This window comes from Salmo salar, chromosome 27, assembly GCF_965601325.2.
Source record: "Salmo salar chromosome 27, fSalSal1, whole genome shotgun sequence".
NCBI classification, from domain to species: Eukaryota; Metazoa; Chordata; class Actinopteri; order Salmoniformes; family Salmonidae; genus Salmo; species Salmo salar.
Window position 1 is genome coordinate 16625523 of NC_138317.1, and position 24126 is coordinate 16649648.

General features: G+C 42.4%; 1 protein-coding gene across 5 annotated transcripts in view; it reads left to right on the plus strand.

Moving 5' to 3' along the window:
* Positions 1 to 24126, plus strand: part of LOC106588567 (A kinase (PRKA) anchor protein 9) — a 141582-nt gene that overhangs the window by 91741 nt on the left and 25715 nt on the right. For 4 of the 5 annotated variants that reach the window (XM_045709243.2, XM_014177703.3, XM_045709245.2 and 1 more), the window contains 9 exons: positions 2703 to 2865; positions 9741 to 9835; positions 10875 to 10992; positions 12278 to 12316; positions 13361 to 13593; positions 13935 to 14054; positions 17190 to 17357; positions 19512 to 19616; positions 19964 to 20116. In XM_045709243.2, coding sequence (XP_045565199.2) covers positions 2703 to 2865; positions 9741 to 9835; positions 10875 to 10992; positions 12278 to 12316; positions 13361 to 13593; positions 13935 to 14054; positions 17190 to 17357; positions 19512 to 19616; positions 19964 to 20116 — 1194 coding nt within the window. The remainder of the gene's footprint in view (positions 1 to 2702; positions 2866 to 9740; positions 9836 to 10874; positions 10993 to 12277; positions 12317 to 13360; positions 13594 to 13934; positions 14055 to 17189; positions 17358 to 19511; positions 19617 to 19963; positions 20117 to 24126) is intronic. The other variant, XM_045709246.2, reaches the window with a different exon arrangement.

A 24126-nucleotide genomic window follows, 5' to 3' on the forward strand; every position in this document is an offset into this window, starting at 1 on the left:
GTCAAGCGGGCAGGTTGTTGGGCGGCCGGCCGTCACAAGACGCGAGATTTCATCTGGAGAGAGAGGGGAGAAAGAGGTCAAAGCACAGGGTAGGGCGGTGTGAGCAGGACCAGCGGTGTCGTTTGACTTAGCAAACGAGGATCGGATATCGTCAACCTTCTTTTCAAAATGGTTGACGAAGTCATCCGCAGAGAGGGAGGAGGATTCAGGAGGGAGGAGAAGGTAGCAAAGAGCTTCCTAGGGTTAGAGGCAGATGCTTGGAATTTAGAGTGGTAGAAAGTGACTTTAGCAGCAGAGACAGAAGAGGAGAATGTAGAGAGGAGGGAGTGAAAGGATGCCAGGTCCGCAGGGAGGCGAGTTTTCCTCCATTTCCGCTCGGCTGCCCGGAGCCCTGTTCTGTGAGCTCGTAGTGAGTCGTCGAGCCACGGAGCAGGAGGGGAGGACCGAGCGAGGCAGAATCAGGAGATAGGTTGGAGAAGGTTTGAGCAGAGGGAAGAGATGATAGGATGGAAGAGGAGAGAGTAGCGGGAGAGAGAGAGCGAAGGTTGGGACGGCGCAATACCATCCGAGTAGGGGCAGAGTGAGAAGTGTTGGATGAGAGCAAGAGGGAAAAGGATACAAGGTAGTGGTCGGAGATTTGGAGGGGAGTTGCAATGAGATTAGTGGAAGAACAGCATCTAGTAAAGATGAGGTCAAGCGTATTGCCTGCCTTGTGAGTAGGGGGGGAAGGTGAGAGGGTGAGGTCAAAAGAGGAGAGGAGTGGAAAGAAGGAGGCAGAGAGGAATGAGTCAAAGGTAGACGTGGGGAGGTTAAAGTCACCCAGAACTGTGAGAGGTGAGCCATCCTCAGGAAAGGAACTTATCAAGGCGTCAAGCTCATTGATGAACTCTCCAAGGGAACCTGGAGGGCGATAAATGATAAGGATGGTAAGCTTGAAAGGGCTGGTAACTGTGACAGCATGGAATTCAAATGAGGAGATAGACAGATGGGTCAGGGGAGAAAGAGAGAATGTCCACTTGGGAGAGATGAGGATTCCAGTGCCACCACCCCGCTGGCTCGATGCTCTAGGGGTATGCGAGAACACGTGGGCAGACGAAGAGAGAGCAGTAGGAGTAGCAGTGTTATCTGTGGTAATCCATGTTTCCGTCAGCGCCAGGAAGTCTAGGGACTGGAGGGTAGCATAGGCTGAGATGAACTCAGCCTTGTTGGCTGCAGACCGGCAGTTCCAGAGGCTGCCCGAGACCTGGAACTCCACGTGGGTCGTGCGCGCTGGGACCACCAGGTTAGAGTGGCAGCGGCCACGCGGTGTGAAGCGTTTGTATGGCCTGTGCAGAGAGGAGAGAACAGGGATAGACAGACACATAGTTGACAATCTACAGAAGTGTTGTTTCTTGTATTATTGTCTCTTGTGTCTTTAGAGAACTGTTTCACTTTGATATCCTTTTTCTTCTGTCCTGATTTTCTCTTTCTTTTCTTCTGTTAACTAGATATTCTTTGTTGTTCTTCGTTAGCTAGCTAGCTTCTTCCAAAACAGTCCCTAGCAACTGCTTAGCAACTGGTAAACAATTCAGCTAGCTAAGATAACTACAATTTTATGAAAAATAGTTATTTTTCAAAAGCCTATCTTCTTTGTTTGTTGCTTGTTTTTTTCTCCTATTCAGTCTATTTTCTCCTATTCAGTCTTGCAGTTTTCTTTTGCTTTTTTCCGATGTACTTCACTCTAAAAACCATGTCAATTTCAATATTTGTAGGAGCTCATTTTTCAGCTGCTGCTGCTCAAATTGGAGTTCCGGAAAAGAATACTTTCGCAAGGCACTGTATGTCTGTGTATATATGTATGTATGTATGTATGTATGTATGTATGTATGTATGTATGTATGTATGTATGTATGTATGTATGTAGTGCAAGTCAGTGGTTTATTGCAGAAGAGCAATTCCATGCTAATTCAGCCAGGATAGAAGGTGTTTGTGAATGCGTCACAGTGCAACGTCTACTAGACCTGTCTCATCTGTTTTCAAAGTTAAAGTTACGCTGTCATGATGTACCACTGTACAACTCGAGACTTACCGCTGAACTGTATACAGCTAACCTTCTCCACACCTCTTTGTGCATTGCCCTGTAGTTGTTTTTGGGATTCCCTACTCATTTAAGCATAGCCACACAGGCCATGTGTGTTGTGAACCCACTGTTTCCCTCTGTGTATCTTATGTGCTAGTGTAGTTTTGTTCCACCCATTATCCTTAAGTGGGCCTACTGCTTTGATTGATTGGTCCTCATTTTTTACTTTCACTTTGGACACTAACTGGAAACCATGACTGGTGATCATAAATATTCCCATTAGACCTACTGTCACAAGGCTCAGCATTATTGTCCGTAAATGACAGAGTATTCATTCATGACATGGGATATATTTAATATGCCATGTGCCATTTAGCAGATTATTTTATCCAAAGCAATTTACAGTGCACTGAGTTCATAATTTTTTTTGTACATGTGATCCCAGGAGGAATCGAACCCACAACCCTGGTGTTGCTAGTACCACGCTCTTTCAAACTGAGTCAGTCTGTGTGGACCAACTTGCTTTGTGTATCTCAATTTTTTATTCAGAATTATCCTCCACCTCAAGTATTTCCTCAAATGCTCTTTGATCACTAAAGTAATTGTCTTTGTTTCGCCCACCTATCTTCCCAACCCTGATCAGCTGGAACATGCGCAGGTCACCCAGACGGAGCTGATGCGCGAGTCCTTCCACCACAACCAGGAGATTGGCGATCTTCTGCGGCGGCAGGAGGATCTGCAGGAAAGGCTGGGGGAGGAGGGGCGCGCCCGTGAGCAGCTGGCCCTGGAGCTCCACAGGGCAGAGGGTGAGTGGAGTGGAGGGGGGGGGGGGGGCGGTGTTTGTGATGGGGTTGTTTTAAATTTGGGTGGGTGGAGGGCAGTGAAAGTGTGTGTCTCGGGTTGTTTGTGGGGGATGGTGTGTTTTGGTGAGTCAGATGGCTAGGGAATTTGTGGGTGAAAGGGAAAGTGAAAATATGGAGAGTGTGTGTGGGTGGGTGGGTGAGTGAGTTTGTTCAATCCCCAAAAGTCCTCACAAGGATACGTCTTCATCTGACATGCGACTCGCAGTAAAAACAAAAAAAAGATTAAATACACACATTCAAATGTAGCTGGACAAATAACATAGTAAATGTTGCTGCCTCTACATTTGGTTTGCATTTGCTTTTTTTCTTGACTCACACACAGGGTAGAAGGACATTCTCATTCACGAACAAAACATCACCCAGATTTCACATGACCTGCAATATCAGCCTACATATTTCAACATGCATTTCAGGCACTTAAAAGCTTTCGAAGATGCCTCCAACCCAAATGATGCCTTGTCTTCCTCCATTGTGTTTGCTCTTCCATCCACGTATTCAAGCACGGTTAATGTCAAGCCGAAATGATGCTCTCCTTTTGTCCTGTCTAATTCACTCTGTAATACCTAGCTCCTGGTGTGGCGTGGAAAACTGGTTTCAATGAAGATGGAGGAACAGGCTTGCTTTTGCTTGAATTCTGAAGGATGTTCCATTCTGACAGAAACCATTAGCCAGGCTCTGAGGCCACTCAAGTCTCTCAGGGGGAGTTAGGATGTATTTCTGTATTATGTTTTGCAGAGGATAGGTTTACAGTAGAGTATTAGAGAGAGACAGGCCTATAGGAAATGTAATGGCATCATGATGCCATTGTGGACAATTGTAGCAAGAGGGGTGTGTTGATACAATTCTGAGCAAATATTACCCATTTGGTAAGACAGTGTTGGCCTTTTAGAAAATTGTCTTTAATGCAAGAAAGGTGATGTGTGGCAGGGTCAGCACTGTGGTTAGTTTGTTTTGCAGCCTGATTGATGGTGCAGCCTAATTGATCTGTTTCCATGAGACAGAGACAACAGATTCTCTCATGAGACTAGGAAAGGAAAGGGGATACCTAGTCAGTTGCACAACTGAATGCATTCAACCGAAATGTGTGTTCTGCGTTTAACCCAACCCCTCTGAATCAGAGGTGCGGGGGGCTGCCTTAATCAACGTCCACGTCATTGGCGCCCGGGGAGCAGTTGCTGTTGGGGGTTGACTGCCTTGCTCAAGGGCAGAACGCCAGATGTTTCCACCTTCCACCACTGGCTCTGGGATTTGAACCTGTGACTTTTCGGTTACTGGCCCAACACTCTTAACCGCTAGGCTACCTGCCGACCCTACAGCCTTGTGCTTTTCATTCTAAAGGGATTCCATCCCAAAGGTGAGAAAATGAGATTTGATCAGTCAAGGAAATAAGTGCTAAAAACATGTTGGCTCACTATTTAAAAAGAAGATGGAAAACAAGTTATAGGATGACAAATAGCTGAGTTTTGGCACCGGTACAGCCGACTAGCGCTATCTAACGCTACCTAGCAATAAAACAAATAATTAGAATTTGAGTCAAAGTAATATATATCGTCCAAAATAATATTGCGAAATGTGTGCTGATTACATTTTTACCCCATCACTATCCAGAGGGCAAAACTGCCATTTCAAGTTGTAATGAGATCACCTCAACCAGTTTTGACTGTTGCTGTACCAGGTAGGAGGGTGAAGCCAGGAGGCCATCACAAGCTTCCAGTGTTAGGCTGTATCAGACGACATCTGATATTATCAAGATGCGTATAGGCTTCATGACTGTGGCTTAATAAAATGACACGATACTTAAGACCGGAGCCATCTCATCCGTAGTCGAATATCACCTTTATTTTTGTCAGATTTATTATAAAATATAACTTCCTTGAGAGAGTGAATTGATGGTTGGTGGATTGATTCTGATAATCAACCTCATATTATAACCATCGGAATGCAGATCCAAGAGTGCTGAGTTTCTGGTGAATGGCCAAGTTCTCACCTTCCCACGAGCAGCAGCATTCCAAGTTTCAGCGTATGAGTTAGTTAAGAAATGATGAGTTATTGTTTGAACTACTCTGATGTGGTTTTAGTTTTGGTTGCTAACATGGAGCATAGTTACAAGTGATAAATTAATATACTGTTGTTGTGCTCATAAAACTTGACAATTTAACACGCAAACAACATTTGTAAAGATGACGCTAGCTAGGTTTCCATCCAATTGGCAACAGATTTTCATGCGAATATTCAAAAATATACATAAAAACAATATGCACATTTTCCCACCAGAGATGTTCCATCAAATTGAATTGTTGCAGATAAATGGCTGTGCGTGATGAGGTCGTGGGCATAAAAATAACTTTTCCAGTTAAATTCCCATTTACCGAAAAAAAATAAAAAATTGGATAAGTGAGTTTCCACCATGGTTTTGTCACTAAAAATGTTGCCTTGGTCTTGACATGTAGGCTATAGCCAACAGCTCGCACATAAAGAGCGGCTGTAGCCTACATGCGTTTATGAATGAAATAGCAAGATTATTTTGATCTGTCAAACAGCAGCCAAGCATCGATCATGTCACCAGAATAAGACTAAAGATGGCCACTTAACATCCCATGGCACTTAACGTAAGAGTAGGGGTGTTAACCACGGTGTCCTGGCTAAATTCCCAATCTGGCCATCATACCATCATGGTCACCTAATCATCCCCAGTTTACAATTGGCTCATTCATCCCCTCTCCTCTCCCCTGTAACTATTCCCCAGGTCGTTGCTGTAAATGAGAATGTGTTCTCAGTCAACTTACCTGGTAAAATAAGGCAAACAAAAAAATATAAAGACCCTCGATTGGAACAGCTCATCAAACTCATCACTCTGCACTTTCAACGCCCTGTGAAGTTCGTCCTAACTTATTTCACCTGTAGCCTAATAAACTGCGTGCTTTCCCGAGTCGTCGTGGGAGGACCACACAACATATCGCTTGCCTCAAAGTTTACTTCAATATGATCGTTATTATATCAATATTTGCTCATAAAAGCAGTTCCCATTTCTCGCATAATGCATTTTACAGACACACAAAGATCCCACCTTGCCAGGCCGTCATTGTAAGTCAGAATGTGTTCTTAAATGACTCGCCTGGATTAAGGTTCAATGAAAAAAAAAAAACATTTGTATTTTGTTTTGTCAACATTTGTAAAGTTTACGGACAAATTTCTTATTTCCATCAGGGCTGTTTATTCAATATGTACTTTACTCGCATAAAAGGTTTGATGGAAACCTGGTTAGTGACAGCATTGAAATCTTAAAGGTAGGCCTATATATGAGTTGTATTTATTATGCAGAAGGCTTTCTTGGGAGTGGTCTAATCCACTGCAAATTATGAATTTTGGGGATGTTACTAAGGTACATTCATTTGTTGTGAAAATGTGTTACCACTATAACGTGGGCTCGTATACTTTTGTAGTAATAACATCATTTAAAAAGACACAAGGGTAGAGCCACCCATTCAAATGATTTGTTGAGTTTACAGTAAACAAAGAGATCAGAATGAGGCTCCGCAAGTTTAACACACATCAGCACAACAAAGTTCTTGGAAGAACATCAGACAGTCATCTATGATTAAGCGTATTCACTTCACCTATTTAGTCTAGCTACTACATACTAGTACTAGATAGGATTTCATTAGTAATCTCTATCAGATCTTTGGGAACATTGCTAGTGTTCCTTCAGGCTCTGATCAGGCCCTACACCCAAACAAGGGCACTGCGTTCATCCACCTCTGGCCTACTCGCCTCCCTACCTCTGAGGAAGCACAGTTCCCGCTCAGCCCAGTCAAAACTGTTCGCTGCTCTGGCACCCCAATGGTGGAACAAGCTCCCTCACGACGCCAGGACAGCGGAGTCAATCACCACCTTCCGGAGACACCTGAAACCCCACCTCTTTAAGGAATACCTAGGATAGGATAAAGTAATCCTTCTAACCCCCCCCCCCCCCCCCTAAAAGATTTAGATGCACTATTGTAAAGTGGTTGTTCCACTGGATATCATAAGGTGAATGCACTGGATAAAATGACTTAAATGTAATGTAAATGTAATGCAGTCATGTCTTCCAAACAGATTTATCATCAGCTGAATGACATGCCAGTAGTGCATTTATCTAGTGACCTGTAACAAGATGGGTAATAATAGAATTTTTAAATGTGTTTGTTGGCAGCATAGCCCTCTGTCGTACACTCTGTCAAGCAAAATGGGTCAGGACATTCTGCCTGTGTTTGTTTGTCTGAATATTTGTTTGCGTTAGGGCTTAGCGATTATATCAAATTCATTTGATTAGTTCAAATGTATGTTTTAGAGTCTTGTTCCAAATGCTTGTATTGCAAGAATTGAGGTTTTACTTTTTTTAAAGTTTGTATTTTTGATTGTGTATTTTTGGTCTCGTCTCCTTTGCTCCTTCTGTGTTGTGTGCACTGTGCACTTTCCCACTCGCACACAGACACCAAGCCCCTCCCCCTGCCACTCACAACAAAAAGGGATTAAAGATATTGTTTCCTCAGACAACAAGCAGTTTCAACTCGCTATTTGTAGTTGAGGTTTGGTCTGACATAATCAGTCATATGTACGCCGAAACACATAGAGACAATTTACTGTAATAGAGGAGAACTTACCCTTAACAATATCCTTTTTATGTCTCAACTCAAATGTTGAACAGTACAGACCCTCCTTAGACAGGAGTATTAATGAACATGATTGTGGAAAATTCATGCTCAGTTTCTGTCGCACGCAGTTGTCTAGTTTGTGTTTTATAAAGGTGCAATGAGAGAATCTTTTTCTTATTTGAACATGTTTTTAAAATAAATGATTAAACCTTTATTTAACTAGGCAAGTCAGTTAAGAACAAATTCTTATTTACAATGACAGCCTACCAAAAGGCCTCCTGCATGAAGAGCTGGAGATAAAATGGTCCAGTTTGAGTGTTTTTTGCAGCTCGTTCCAGTCACTAGCTGCAGTGAACTGAAAAAAGGAGCGACCCAGGGATGTGTGCTTTGGGGACCTTTAACAGAATGTGACTGGCAGAACGGGTGTTGTATGTGGAGGATGAGGGCTGCAGTAGGTATCTCAGAAAGATGGGGGGGAGTGAGGCCTAACCAGTGGGTCTGGCGACGAGTATACAGAGATGACCAGTTTACAGAGTAGTATAGAGTGCAGTGATGTGTCCTATAAGGAGAATTGGTGGCAAATCTGACATCCGAATGGTAACGAACATCGAGCCGCTCGAGAGCACCCTTACCTGCCGATCTATAAATTGTGTCTCTGTAATCTAGCATGGGTAGGATGGTCATCTGAATCAGGGTTAGTTTGGCAGCTGGGGTGAAAGAGGAAACCAAGTATAGATTTTAACCTCAGCCTGCAGCTTTGATATGTGCTGAGAGAAGGACAGTGTACAGTCTAGCCATACTCCCAAGTACTTGTATGAGGTGACTACCTCAAGCTCTAAACCCTCAGAGGTAGTAATCACACCAGTGGGGAGAGGGGCATTCTTCTTACCAAACCACATGACCTTTGTTTTGGAGTTGTTCAGAACAAGGTTAAGGGCAGAGAAAGCTTGTTGGACACTAAGAAAGCTTTGTTGTAGAGCATTTAACACAAAATCCGGGGAGGGGCCAGCTGAGTGTAATACTGTATCGTCTGCATATAAATGGATGAGAGCGCTTTCTACTGCTTGAGCTATGTTGATGTAAATTGAGAAGAGTGTGGGGCCTAGGATCGAGCCTGGTGGTACTCACTTGGTGACCGGCAGTGGCTGAGACAGCAGATGTTCTTCTCTAGGGAGGCAACTTGATTTCAACATCTAAACAGGCTATGTTGTTAAAATAGTTGGAGACTGACAGGAGGGTGTATTCATAACAGTTCAACTATTCTACTTTGTTAGCAAGCAAATAGATCCAAGTTGGCTAGACTTTAAATATAAAGACTAGCTGGCTAATCACTAGCAGTGGGCTTGTGCTTGAGAGCTTGTTTATGAGACCTGTGTTAAATTTATATAATGCCTGCTAACAGAAGTTGGTAATTATTAGTGGGTGTGCATTGTGCTTGATTCTGGTTACATTTGTAATTAAAAAAAAAAAGGGCATTTTCATAGATAGCTGTGAAAGTCAGATCAGTGACTACTGCAAAAAACAGGTTAAACTATTTTAATAAAATAATTACGTTTGATAAAGACCATTATTATTGGGTCTTATGGTTGAAGGCTATTATTTACGATAATATACTATAAGGCTGTTGAAGGCTATTATTTACGATAATATCCAGAATTCATTAGATTATTCCTGACTGTTTGAAATGCAGTTAATTGACCTTTAATTGTGCAACAAAGCTTATTTAGAGAAACAAAATATATATATCGTAAATTGCCCATAAGCTTGAGAAAATCGAGATATGATTTTTAGGTCGTATCGCCCAGCCCTAGTTTGTGTACAAAACTTACCGATATCTGCCGATCTACTGTTTTACAGTGAGAAAAATGTAAAAGTGACATTTTTTCAGAGTTCTCAAATTGCCATCCAAAATAGCAATTGTCCAAGAAATATACATCAAATGTTGATTTCTTACATTGTGACAAAAATGATGCATCATGAGAATGGCTGCAAGTATTCAGATAATCATGAGATTCCCTTTTTTCATCCTATTTATTGAATATTGGTAGAGGTCAACATCGTCCGATAGTACCGGTGAACCGATATATCGGTCGGGCTCTAACTGTGTGTGATGTGTTAATGTGTCATTCAACGAACGCTAAATCTATATATTAATACTCCCTCTCCTCTCTCTCTGCCCCTTAGGCCTGATCGATGGCTACACGGGTGAACGGGCCGCGCTGGAGGAGCAGGTGCGTCAGAAGGAGGAGCTACAGCTAAGCCTGGAGCAGGAGCTGCAGGTGAGACAGAGGCCAAGTCTACAACTACCATTATCACTGTGTTTTATAACCGTTGAGGGTGACATGCTCTGTCCACTACCCAGCGAGCAGTCTTTATGTCATAATGATGTAATTTCAACCAGTAATGCCTGCTAGGTAGGGTTGCAAAGCTACTGGTAGTTCACCAAAGTTACCGTAATCTTCAGTAAACTTTGGTAATTTATACTTGAACTTTTTTTTATGTATTTATTTATAGTATTCATTTTTTATATTAGCCTCCATATTGTCCATGAGTTTCTAATAGATAGATCATATGGTTGAAGGGAAAATAGCCTAATTTATTGAAAAAAAGCTTCTAATCAGCAATGACATTTATTTTCAATCAACTCTGCATCTCTTCCAACTATTTATTTTTTTCACAACTGCCACCAGTTTGGCACCAAAACATTGACAACAAATACATACTGAATCAGCAAAATAAACAAAAGTGTGTAAAAAAAAAAATATATATAAAGGATATTTCATGCTGAAACCATAATATTAAACACCAATGATATTCACTAAGTTGATGGTTTTATATTTAGAATGATATTTTACAGCTTTCATTATAGTTTTTATTTGAAAATCATCGTATTTAATTATTTCATATATTTTACATGTAATAAAGACACACCGTGGGCCAGAGATAATTAGAAACCTGTAAAAATATGAAGTACCCCGAAAGGGCCACTAGATGTCTTGTGATGGATTACATAAAATCCTTGAAAGATAGCAAAATTCGGGTAGTTTACTGGTAAGTTTCCAGTAATATACCCTCCCTTTGCAACCCTAGTACTAGGTAAATATTTTTTGTCCAATATATCTCAACCTCTCTGTGCAGATTTAAAGAAAACTGTGGACAATTATGTTTCAAGTTGTTTCCCATCTGTTAAAAATGTTACCGCTATGTCGGGCAACTTCGCACACTGCAAGGGCAGTTTTTGTGTGCCTGAGTCAGTGTTTTTAATTGGCTAACCACATTGTCAACCTGCCTCTAACTGAATGTCATTGGCTCCTGCAGGTGACAAGCAGCCGTCTACACGAACTGGAGCAGGAGAGGCTGCAGATGCAGGAGGAGCGAGAGATACTGTCACGGCAACAGGACGCCATGAGGGAGCATGCCGGCCCGCGCGAGTTACGTATGTACCCCACCACTTACTTTCTTGTTGGATCTGAATGGAACAAAATATACAGTTTGACAAAACTTCAAATATTGCTTGTGTTCACCTAATACCTTTTCTGCAATGTTGGTAAGAGTCTGTAAGTAAGCGTTTCACTGTAAGGTCTACACTTGTTGTATTTGGCGCACGTGACAAACTTTGATTGGTTTTCTAGGCCATGAAATAATGGTGAGAATGTTACTTTCATATTATGTAAAGTGTATTGGATATGCGCAATACCTATTCCAATAGAGATGCTCAAAAACATGCTGTTGGTGATACTAGAGAACTATGACTACATCTTTATGACATCACTACTCCAAAGAGTGGGAGAGTGAAGTGGGGGTTGTATCATTGAAATAGAAATACTAGCATTACTGAGAGAAACCCCTCAGACCATGGCAATTTGACATGTCCGTTCTAGTAATTCTATTTCTGTGGGTCCTATGACGAAGATAAGACAGGCCCATGTTCTTTTGCATACAGAAGGTTGGTTTATTTCCTTGATTAGATCTACATTTGACTATTTGTGTGACTCATTGTCATCGCCATCATCATCATCATCACCACATACTGTGTCAGCTTAAGAGTAGCCACTCATTGTTATCTTATCACTCAATGACTTTTTAACGAAATCCTTGTAATTTTAATTTATATACTCTGTTATTACTGTGCTTTAATTAATTCCTATAGAAACGGTGACCATGATGATTCATTCATGTTGTAATGAAGTTTACAATTGATAATTGTTTTTGATAGAAATCCTCTGGGATAAAACGGAATCCTGGAACATTTGTGACACATGTACTGTATCTGACAAAAGTCTCACCTGGGTTGTGTTCATTAGGCACCAAATGTAATGAAGTGGACTGAAACAGGGAGGGAACTACCTTGACTTGACCAATGACACTTGTTTCCCTTTGCAAAACATTTTTTAAGCATTTTCCGATGCATTACCTCTTTCCAGTACTATTTTAAGGTATTCCATAGGTTAATGAACAATCCATAAGGAAATGGCAAGTATACAGCAAGGACATGAATTCAATGTACAGGGAGCCATTTCAGTAACACCTCACTCCTGCTCTCACGGCATTGGCTTATCCATCCTCTTCTGACACAGCTTTAACCAATACCATGACAGCACATGCAGGGAGACCCCGCCCTCTCGTTTTCATCTCTCGCATCCTTTCTCCTCCAGTCTTCCTCCTTTTTATGACAAAACAAGTGCATGTTGAAATACTGTGCTTTCTTATTCCTCCCATAGGCCTAGTTGAAGCTGCAGTCGATGCAGCGCCTGAAGCAGGTGTGTCCCACATCAGAGCATGGCCAGTCTATCTATGTTACCTTTTAGTCTTTAGTCGATTGGCACTTCACAAATATATTTTTTAACCCCCAAATACAGCAACTCACAAAAAAATCTTGGCACTTGCTATGGGCTCACTCACTCAATCACTAACCCTTGCTTTTTCTTTTTTGATTCACTTTTCTATGTCATGGTTTGTCATGTTAATGTCATATGGGTCAGTGTGATCATTCTCATTTGATTTATGATTGAGCATGATTGAAGGAATCGGATAAGCTATATTTTGATACATTGATACTGTAAGCTTAACTATTTCCTCATTGGCAATCATCTTTGCTCCTAGAGTTTAGCTCACCCTAACCTTACTTCACATTATCCATGTTAACATCGTGACAATGTCCACTACATTTGGAGTTAAGATGATTGCTCAATTAGGAATTTGTCCCACCCCTTGCCTGCAATTGCATATGAGGCATGGATATTGCAATGTCTCAGCACTGTCTACGTGCTTGGTCTGTGGTTTGCACTCTTACCCTTTTATCTGTTGTACTAATACAATGGAGGTTTTGATCTCCTGAGTGAAGCAATGTCGGTTGGTTTAATGTTGGTTGGTTGGTTGGTTGGTTGGTTGGTTGGTTGGTTGGTTGGTTAAATGATGGCATCGGATTACTAAAGGTATATGTTGGGAAGATACTGGGAGTGAAATTGTTAGATATGTTATACGTGATGCTGAAATGGCAGACTGTATTGGGGGCATTTTGTTAAAAGCAGACATCTCAATTATGTAATGATTTTAAAATGAATAAAACACAATTTTAGAACTTCTGAGACACAAACAGCTGAATATACTTAGATTTTACATTAATAGTAAGGCTGTAACTGATTTTCGGTTTATCGACCGACAGTCCACAGAACTCCATCTCAGCATCCTGTCCTGTCCATTGATCGAATAAAAACCTGTATGTCCAAAATCATTGACTCCTCCCCTCTAAAGTGACCTTATGTGTGACACCTTCTGTCCTTCCCTCCCTCCCTTCCCCCCAGACCTCCTGGAGGAGACGGAGAAGCTGATGGCTGAGAAGGTAGAGGTGCAGCGGCAGGCAGAGAAGGAGAGTTTGGGCCTCCTGCACCAGGTGAAAACACTGGAGGCTGAGCTGGAGGAACAGGTCAACCGGGTCATCGAGCTGGAGCACGCCCGCAAGACAGAGACCGGCGACCTGCTGCAGCAGATCCAGGCCCTGGAGAAACAGCTGGAGAAGAACCGGAGGTTCCTGGATGTAAGAGAAAGAGGGGAAGGGAGAGATGAGGGAGGGGGGATGATGAATATGGATAGAGAGATGGATGAATGGGGAGGACCGTAGGAACTATGTTGTTTAAAAGTATACACATTTACACAAATATTATATGAATGTGCATGTTGGTTATTGCGGATTAGGCAGTGCATAAAGCACTACACTTGATGCATCATTTATTCATCATCCATGCATTTCTTGGGGTCACTCAGATTGGCACTGAAACAGAGACGTTTCCCATTGATATATAATTCGATTTGATATGTTATGGGTATTTCCCTTAGCTACTCTCCTTTAAAGGCTTGGTCTTAAAATCTGATCCCCAGGAGCAGGCCATCGACCGAGAACACGAGAGGGACGTCTTCCAGCAGGAGATCTTGAAACTGGAGCAGCAGCTAAAGAACAGCCAGAAGCAGCAGCCCGGCTCTGAACAAAGAAGTAGAGAGGTAACAATGAATTTCCGCAATGGCCCGAGCATTGAGCCCTGTGGGACCCCACAGGCAGTTTCTCCCTCCTTTTGTTCCCTCACAATGGGAAAGGCAGTTATGTAGATGCTCAGCTTGTAAAAGTGGACTGTTGTAGCTCTTTACATGAGGGCTCAGTGTCAGCCAGGACAATGGGGAGGTAGAATTTCCTGTGTTTACCAGAATATGATCCCAGACTAGTCAAACTGGAACTGTTGCATCAACATGTGTTGTGAAGGAAAATGTACATACAGTATATGCTGATGGGGTTGTTTTTGTTGCGTTGTTTTGGAGCAAGGGCTGATTTGTCAATCATCACCATGGTGATTTATTTTTGAACTGTAAGGGGGTTGTGGATATTATGTGATTGTAATGCATTTTGTAGAACTGTAGTATTTAAGGCGTTTTTATTGAATATTTTATTGAACATAATAGGTTTTAAGTGCTTTTGTCCGTGTCACTAAACACTTACCGTAATTTCCGTACTATTGAGCGCACCTGAATATAAGCCGCACCCACTGAATAAAAAAAAAAAAAAAACATTTTGAACATAAATAAGCCGCACATGTCTATAAGCCGCAGGTGCCTACCGGTACATTGAAACAAATTAACTTTACACAGGCTTTAACGAAACACGGCTTGTAACAAAAATAAATAGGCTTTAACGAAACACGGCTTGTAACAAAAAATAAATGGGCTTTAACGAAACAAGGCTTGTCATCGACTCATTAAGACCAAGCTCCCGTGCAGCAGCTTTATTTCCTTTTCCAACAGCCAGATCAATCGCCTTCAACTTGAAAGCTGCATCATATGCATTTCTCAGTGTCTTTGCCATGATGAGGGTGACAAAATGACTACCGTAATCAGAATGATGGGAAGTTTGAGAGCGCTCGATTTGATCTAAACAGTAAACCAAAAAGTTGTTTGACCTTAACCCATTCGGCAATTTCATTGGTCTAATGAAAGCTTCATGCCGCCAAAAAACTGAGCACGTCACAGAATGTGTTTTTTTTGGAGAGCGGGAAAAATCCATATATTAGCCGCGTCATTGTTTAAGCCGTGAGGTTCAAAGCCTGGGAAAAAAGTTGCGGCTTATAGTCCGGAAATTACGGTAATATATTTTGCGTCTTTCGAAAAAGCAGAGTTCATGGCGAGGTTACTCTCACACCGTGTTGTAACTACCTTCCTCAAGTAAATATCATTAGATATTACATTTCAATATTTCTGCTGAGCATCATCGTCATCTGGACCATGGAGGTCTGTCTTTGCATTTTAATGGCATCTGATATCATAACAACTGTGACATACTGCTTGTCTCTGGTTTATTGTACATCAATTGAGTTGTTGTGGCTAGTTTCTGGTAAAAGTAATTAACATCATAGCTCCACATCTCTTCGACATGCTGTGGCAGTGGCTCTGCTTTCTGTTGCCATCAGCTGTGTTTTACATTAGTTACCATGCTGCTGTTTGTGTTCAGAGTCTTCAGCTGTATTATAGTGGCATGTGTTGTGGAAACGTTTCACTAAAAGTCACTCAGAGTTAGTTGAATTGAATTATAGTTGTCTCTTTTTAAACATCATTGTAGACACTGCAGTGGCCTGTTTTTGCTAAGCTAAATGCATTTAGCTTTATCACAGCAGCCTTTCTCTGCCATCATAATCTTAGCGCCATTCCTTCTCCCTCCACCTTCTCCTATTAGTCACTGCTATGCTCATTAAAGGCCATTTTCTCTCCCTCTTTCCTCTTCCTCTTTCCTCCTCTGTCCCTCTCTTTGCCTCTCCTATGGCAGGTGGATCAGCTGACCTCCCAGGTATTGCTATTAGTTGCATTGAAACAGCCTCTCTCTCATTAGTGAAACTCCATCAGTTGCATGGTAGCAACCTGTCATTGTAAACCAGTTAGATCCCCCCACTTTCCCTTCCTCTGCTCTCTTTCTCCTTTTTGTCCCTTTAAATATTCCTCTGTCCACCATAGCAGGTGGATCCGCTGCCCTCCCAGCTATTAGTGCTGCTAGCATCATTGAAAAGGCTCTTCTAATAAATATCATTAGCTGCACTAAAACCCAACCTCTCCCTCCCTCTTCCCCTATTTTTCTCCCTTTCTCAACCATGTAGCAGGTGTGGATCCTCTGGCCTCATAGAATTGCTCCCACTTACATTAATACTGCCGTTGTTCAGCCGCACCATAGCATAACCATTCTTGTTTCTCCTTCCCTTCTGCTCCTCCCCTCTGCTCCTCCCCTCTCCCACACGGCAGGTGGCTCAGCTAATCTAACAGCTATTGCTAGTAGCTAACGTATACTGAAATGCAGCTTCTCTCATATTGAAGCATATTCTGCATAATAAAAAATAAAAAATTATTTAACCTTTATTTAACTAGGCAAGTCGGTTAAGAACAAATTCTTATTTACAATGACGGCCTACCAAAAGGCAAATGACAGGTAGACTTTCTTTGCCATCCTCGCTGAAGCTCTCCTCATTCCCTCTACCCCCTATTGATGGGGGAAAAAAATAGCTACATTTAATTATCGCAGTTTAATTTTTGGACAATATTATATCAATACTTTGACACCAAGTATCGATTTGTAAAATACGTGATTATAATTTTTTTGCTACTTAGCATTAGCTAGCGCTGTTTGGCTCTACCTGTGCCAAAACTCTGGTATTTTTTATCCTATAGCTTCTTCTCAATAGCTTCTTTCTAAATAGTGAGCCAACATGGTTCCAGCACTTTTATTTCCATGACCAATCAAAATCTTCTCACGCTGTCTTTGAGCAATATGTTTGGAACATCAAATTGCAATTAGATTGCAGTATCGAATAGCAATACAAATAGAATCATGAGAATTGCAATATATATCGTGTCGGCACCTAAGTATCGTGATAATATTGTACCGTGAGGTCCCTGGCAATTCCCAGCCCTACTACCCCCTCTTACCCTCCCTCTCTTCAAAACGGCAGGTGGATCAGCTGACCTCCCAGTTACTGTGTTGTGTTGCTACTAGCTAGCCACATTGATACATTGAAGCTACAGACTGTACGATCCTCACTGAAAACCCCACTTTCCCTCCTTCTCTCCTCCCACTCCTTTCTCCTCCTCATCCCTCTCCTCTCCCAGGTGGATCAGCTGACCCAGCAGCTGAGGGAGAAGGCGGACTGGTGCAGCGAGCTGCTACTGGCGTCTGAGCAGCTGCAGCGCGAGGTGGGCGAGCGCAACGAGGAGATCGACAAGCTGGAGGGCCGCATCCGCGAGCTGGAGCAGGCTCTGCTGGCCAGCACAGAGACGGTGAGAGAGACGGAGGGGGGAGGGGTGGAGAGAGACAGGGGGGAAGATGAAAAAGAGAGGAGAGGGACAATGGAGTGGGAAGAGTTAAAGGGAGGGAGAGAGAGAGAGAGATTCCTTCTCATTCCTGCCGCTGCTTTTTATGATGCTGTGTTAAGGTTAGCGGGGGTGTGTGACTGTTTCAGAATGAGAGTTTGTGTGTTCTGGTAGAGTGTGAGAGAATGACAGCGTGAAGCTACATGTGCATATGGGTGTTTGTGTGTGTACATTAGTAAGAAAGGAGACTGTACAGACAGTCCCTGACGTCAGGGCTGAGAATGTGTGTGTGTGCGCCCATAATAATGAGTACTGCACCCAAGTACTGCACATATCAAACACATTCCACGGAGTGCCGAGTGTCTCCTGGTTTTCGCTCCACCCTTGTACTTGATTGATGAATTAAGGTGACTAATTAGTAAGGAACTCCCCTCACCGCAGACACTCGGCCCTCCGTGGAATGAGTTTGACACCCCTGACGTACTGCAACCAATATCACTGTTGGCAGGCTGAAACACAGAGCAGTGAAATAAATGTCCCCATAACTTGCTACTGCTCAGATGATTAAACCTCTCTAGGGTATGTGGGACGAAATCGTCCCACCTAGTCAACAGCCAGTGGAATCGAGTGGCGCGATATTCAAATACCTTAGGAATGCTATTACTTCAATTTCTCAAACATATGACTATTTTACACCATTTTAAAGACAAGACTCTCGTTAATCTAACCACATTGTCCGATTTCAAAAAGGCTTTACAACGAAAGGAAAACATTAGATTATGTCAGGAGAGTACCCAGCCAGAAATAATCACACACCCATTTTTCAAGCTAGCATATAATGTCACAAAAACCAAAACCACAGCTAAATGCAGCACTAACCTTTAATGATCTTCATCAGATGACACTCCTAGGACATTATGTTATACAATACATGCATGTTTTGTTCAATCAAGTTCATATTTATATAAAAAACCAGCTTTTTACATTAGCATGTGACGTTCAGAACTAGCAAACATACCGAAAACTTCCGGTGAATTTACTAAATTACTCACGATAAACGTTCACAAAAAACATAATTATTTTAAGAATTGCTTATGCAATCGCGGTGTCAGATTTTAAAATAGCTTTTCGGCAAAAGCACATTTTGCAATATTCTGAGTAGATAGCTCGCCATCACGGGCTAGCTAATTTGACACCCACCAAGTTTGGCGTTCACTAAACTCAGAATTACTATAAGAAAAATTGGATTACCTTTGCTGTTCTTCGTCAGAATGCACTCCCAGGACTTCTACTTCATCCACAAATGTTGTTTTGGTTCTAAATAATCCATAGTTATGTTCAAATATCCTCTGTTTTGTTCTTGCATTCAAGTCACTATCTGAACGGTGACGCACGGACGCGTATCGTGACAAAAAAATTCTAAATATTCCATTACCGTACTTCGAAGCATGTCAAACGCTGTTTAAAATACAGTTTTATGCGATTTTTCTCGTAAAATAGCGATAATATTCCGACCGGGAGACGTCTTTTTCGTTCAAAGACTGAAAATGTAAAATGGCCTCTTCAGGTGCACGCGCGCACCCGTCTCATTGTTCTCAGATCGACCACTATCCAAATGCGCTACTGTTTTTCAGGCAGGGGCTGCAAAGTCATCATTCAACGTTCTGGCGCCTTCTGAGAGCCTATGGGAGCCTTAGAAAGTGTCACGTTACAGCAGAGATCCTCTGTTTTCGATAAAGAGAGTATAGAAGGCCAAGAAATGGTCAGAGAGGGCACTTCCTGTACAGAATCTTCTCAGGTTTTGGCCTGCCATATGAGTTCTGTTATACTCACAGACACCATTCAAACAGTTTTAGAAACTTTAGGGTGTTTTCTATCCAAATCAAACAATTATATGCATATTCTAGTTTCTGGGCAGTAGTAATAACCAGATTAAATCGGGTACGTTTTTTATCCGGATGTGAAAATACTGCCCCCTACCCTAGAGAGGTTAAGTGTATGAGAACGCAGCTACTGTATATGATGTATGGCTGTGTGTGTGCGCTTGCGTGTATTATTGTGTGTGTTCGCCACGCATGACCTGGTTGCTAAATAATAATATTGTGTGCATGTGTGTTTCAGGTGGAGGATAAGAGGCAGGATGTGTCTGTTAGTGGGCCTGGGGACTCCTCACTGGAGGCTCAGCTACAAACTGAAAGAGAGGCACTAGACAGGAAAGAGAAAGAGGTAATGTATTAGACTTGTGGGGGGTTTCTTTCTTTCACATGTTTGGAAGGCAATTTATAAGTAGCCAATCCAGCACAGTGTCAAAGCTAGCCAGCAAAAATCTTGATTGTTTATCATTCCCCCAATGATTTACACAAAATGGGCCATTCCTCTGCTTGTTGCATCCCTTTGCCTGCCATCTTTCACCTCAAATCACACTCCTTCAATTACCAATGATGTACACAAGGCAGGTCCCCACTTGGATTTCAAGTCCCCTCTTCATGTGTCGATGCCCTGGTCCTCAGTTAAATAGACAAGAACACACAACACGCCAGCCTGACTCCTCCCTTCCGACTCCTCCCCTCCAGATCAGTAACCTGGAGGAGCAGCTTGAGCAGTTCCGGGAAGAGCTGGAGAACAAGAGTGAGGAGGTGCAGCAGCTCCACATGCAGCTGGAGATCCAGAGGAAGGAGCTGAGCACCCAGCAGCAAGACCTGGAGACTAAGGACAGCCTGCTTCAGGTAACGGGCCAGCACACAGCTAGGGTAGCATGTAAACTCAGCAAAAAAAGAAACATCCTCTCGCTGTCAACTGCATTTATTTTCAGCAAACTTAACATGTGTAAATATTTGTATGAACATAACAAGATTCAACAACTGAGACGTAAGCTGAACAAGTTCCACAGACATGTGACTAACAGAAATTGAATAATGTGTCCCTGAACAAAGGGGGGGGGGGGTTCAAAAGTAACAGTCAGTATCTGGTGTGGCCACCAGCTGCATTTAGTACTGCAGTGCATCTCTGCACCAGATTTGACAGTTCTTGCTGTGAGATGTTACCCCACTCTTCCACCAAGGCACCTGCAAGTTCCCAGACATTTCTGGGGGGAATGTGGCCCTAGCCCTCACCCTCCGATCCAACAGGTCCCAGACGTGCTCAATGGGATTGAGATCAGGCTCTTCGCTGGCCATGGCAGAACACTGACATTCCTGTCTTACAGGAAATCACACTCAGAACGAGAAGTATGGCTGGTGGCATTGTCATGCTGAAGGGTACCACATGAGGGAGGAGGATGTCTTCCCTGTAACGCACAGCGTTGAGATTGCCTGCAATGACAACAAGCTCAGTCCGATGATGCTGTGGCACACCGCCCCAGACCGTGACGGACCCTCCACCTACAAATCGATCCCGCTCCAGAGTACAGGCCCCGGTGTAACGCTCTTTCCTTTGACGATAAACACGAATCCGACCATCACCCCTGATGAGACTAAACCGCGACTCGTCAGTGAAGAGCACTTTTTGCCAGTCCTGTCTGGTCCAGCGACAGTGGGTTTGTGCCCATAGGCGAAGTTGTTGCCTGTGATGTCTGGTGAGGACCTGCCTTACAACAGGCCTACAAGCCCTCAGTCCAGCCTCTCTCAGCCTATTGTGGACAGTCTGAGCACTGATGGAGGGATTGTGCGTTCCTGGTGTAACTCGGGCAGTTGTTGTTGCCATCTTGTACCTGTCCCGCAGGTGCGATGTTCAGATGTACCGGTCCTGTGCAGGTGTTGTTACACGTGGTCTGGCACTACGAGGACGATCAGCTGTCCGTCTTGTCTCCCTGTAGCGCTGTCTAAGCCGTCTCACAGTACGGACATTGCAATTTATTGCTCTGGCCACATCTGCAGTCCTCATGCCTCCTTGCAGCATGCCTGAGGCACCTACACTCAGATGAGCAGGGACCCTGGGCGTCTTTCTTTTGTTTTTCAGAGTCAGTAGAAAGGCCTCTTTAGTGTCCTATGTTTTCATAACTGTGACCTTAATTGCCTACCGTCTGTAAGCTGTTAGTGTCTTAACGACCGTTCCACAGGTGCATGTTCATTAATTGTTTATGGGTCATTGAACAAGCATGGGAAACAGTGTTCAAACCCTTTAAATGAAGATCTGTGAAGTTATTTAGATTTTTATGAATTATCTTTGAAAGACAGGGTCCTGAAAAAGGGAAATTTTCTTTCTTTTTTTGTTGCTGAGTTTAGGTAGCCTTAGCCCCCATAAAGCTAGGCTAACATATAGGTAGCCTTAGCCCCCACACAGCTAGGCTAGCATGTAGGTAGCCTTAGCCACCACACAGCCAGGCTAGTACAGTGCATTCGGAAAGTATTCAGACTCATTGACTTTTTCCACATTTTATGTTACAGCCTTATTCTTAAAAAAAAAAATCCATCATCGATCTACACACAATACCCCATAATGACAAAGCAAAACAGGTTTTTAGAATCTTATGCCATAAAAAATATACATATATACAGTACCGCTAAAATGTTTGGGGTCACTTAGAAATGTTCTTGTTTGTGAAAGAAAAGCAAACATTTTTTGTCCATTAAAATAACATCAAATTGATCAGAAATACAGAGTTAATGTTGTAAATGACTATTGTAGCTGGAAACGGCAGATTTTTTTATGGAAAATCTACATAGACCTACAGAGGCACATTATCAGCAACCATCATGCCTGTGTTCCAATGGCACGTTGTGTTAGCTAATCCAAGTTTATCATTTTAAAAGGCTAATTGATCATTAGAAAACCTTTTTGCAATAATGTTAGCACGGCTGAAAACTGTTGTCCAGTTTTATTGCTTCTTTAATCAGAACAAAAGTTTTCAGCTGTGCTAACATAATTGCAAAGAGGTTTCCTAATGATCAATCAGCCTTTTAAAATGATTAACTTGGATTAGCTAACACAAGGTGCCATTGGAACACAGGAGAGATGGTTGCTGATAATGGGCCTCTACACCTATGCAGATATTCTATTAAGGAAATCAGCCGTTTCCAGCTACAATAGTCATTTACAACATTAACTATGTCTAAACTGTGTTTCTGATACATTTTATGTTATTTTAATGGACAAAAAATGAGCTTTTCTTTAAAAAAATAAATGACCCCAACTTTTGAACTGTGTGTGTGTGTGTGTGTGTGTGTGTGTGTGTGTGTGTGTGTGTGTGTGTGTGGATATATATATATCTATATCCACACACACACATACCCCCGTTCAAAAGTTTTGGGTCATTTATTTTTTTAAAGAAAAGGAGACAGGCCAGTACAAATCCTAGTAAAAATTCCCTGTCTTAGGTCAGTTTGGATCACCACTTTATTTTAAGAATGCAAAATGTCAGAATAATAGTAGAGAGAGTGATTTATTTCAGCTTTTATTTCTTTCATCACATTCCCAGTGGGTCAGAAGTTTACATATACTAATTTAGTGTTTGGTAGCATTGCCTTTAAATTGTTTAACTTGCGTCAAACGTTTTGGGTAGCCTTCCACAAGCTTCCCACAATAAGTTGGGTGAATTTTGGCCCATTCCTTCTGACAGAGCTAGTGTAACTGAGTCAGGTTTGTAGGCATCCTTGCTCGCACATGCTTTTTCAGTTCTGCCCACACATTTTCTATAGGATTGAGGTCAGGGCTTTGTGATGGCCACTCCAGTAGCTTGGCTTTGTTGTCCTTAAGCCATTTTGCCACAACTTTGGAAGTATGCTTGGGGTCATTGTCCATTTGGAAGACCCATTTGCGACCAAGCTTTAACTTCCTGGCTGATGTCTTGAGATGTTGCTTCAATATATCCACATCATTTTCATCCCTCATTATGCTATCTATTTTGTGAAGTGCACCAGTCCCTCCTGCAGCAAAGCACCCCAAGAACATGATGCTGCCACCCACGTGCTTCACGGTTGGGATGGTGTTCTTCGGCTTGCAAGCCTCCCCCTTTTTCCTCCAAACATAACGATGGCCATTATGGCCAAACAGTTCTATTTTTGTTTCATCAGACCAGAGGACATTTCTCCAAAAAGTAAGATCTTTGTCCCCATGTGCAGTTGTAAACCGTAGTCTGGCTTTTTTTTATGGCGGTTTTGGAGCAGTGGCTTCTTCCTTGCTGAGCGGCCTTTCAGGTTATGTTGATATAAGACTAGTTTTACTGTGGCTATAGATACTTTTGTACTTGTTTCCGCCAGCATCTTCACAAGGTTGATTTGCACTTTTCGCACCAAAGTAGGTTCATCTCTAGGAGACAGAACGCGTGTCCTTCCTGAGCGGTATGACGGCTGCGTGGTCCCATGGTGTTTATACTATTGTTTGTACAGATGAATGTGGTACCTTCAGGCGTTTGGAAATGGCTCCCAAGGTTGAACCAGACTTGTGGAGGTCTACAATTCTTTTTTATGAGGTCTTGGCTGATTTCTTTTGATTTTCCCATGATGTCAAGCAAAGAGGCACTGAGTTTTAAGCTAGGCCTTGAAATATATACACAGGTACATCTCCAATTGACTCAAATTATGTCAATTAGCCTATCAGAAGCTGCTAAAGCCATGACATAATTTTCTGGAATTTTTCAAGCTGATTAAAGGCAGAGTCAACTTAGTGTATGTAAACTTCTGACCCACTGGAATTGTGATACAGTGAAATAATCTGTCTGTAAACAGCTTTTGGAAAAATGACTTGTAAGCACAAAGTATATGTCCTAACCGACTTGCCAAAACTATAGTTTGTTATC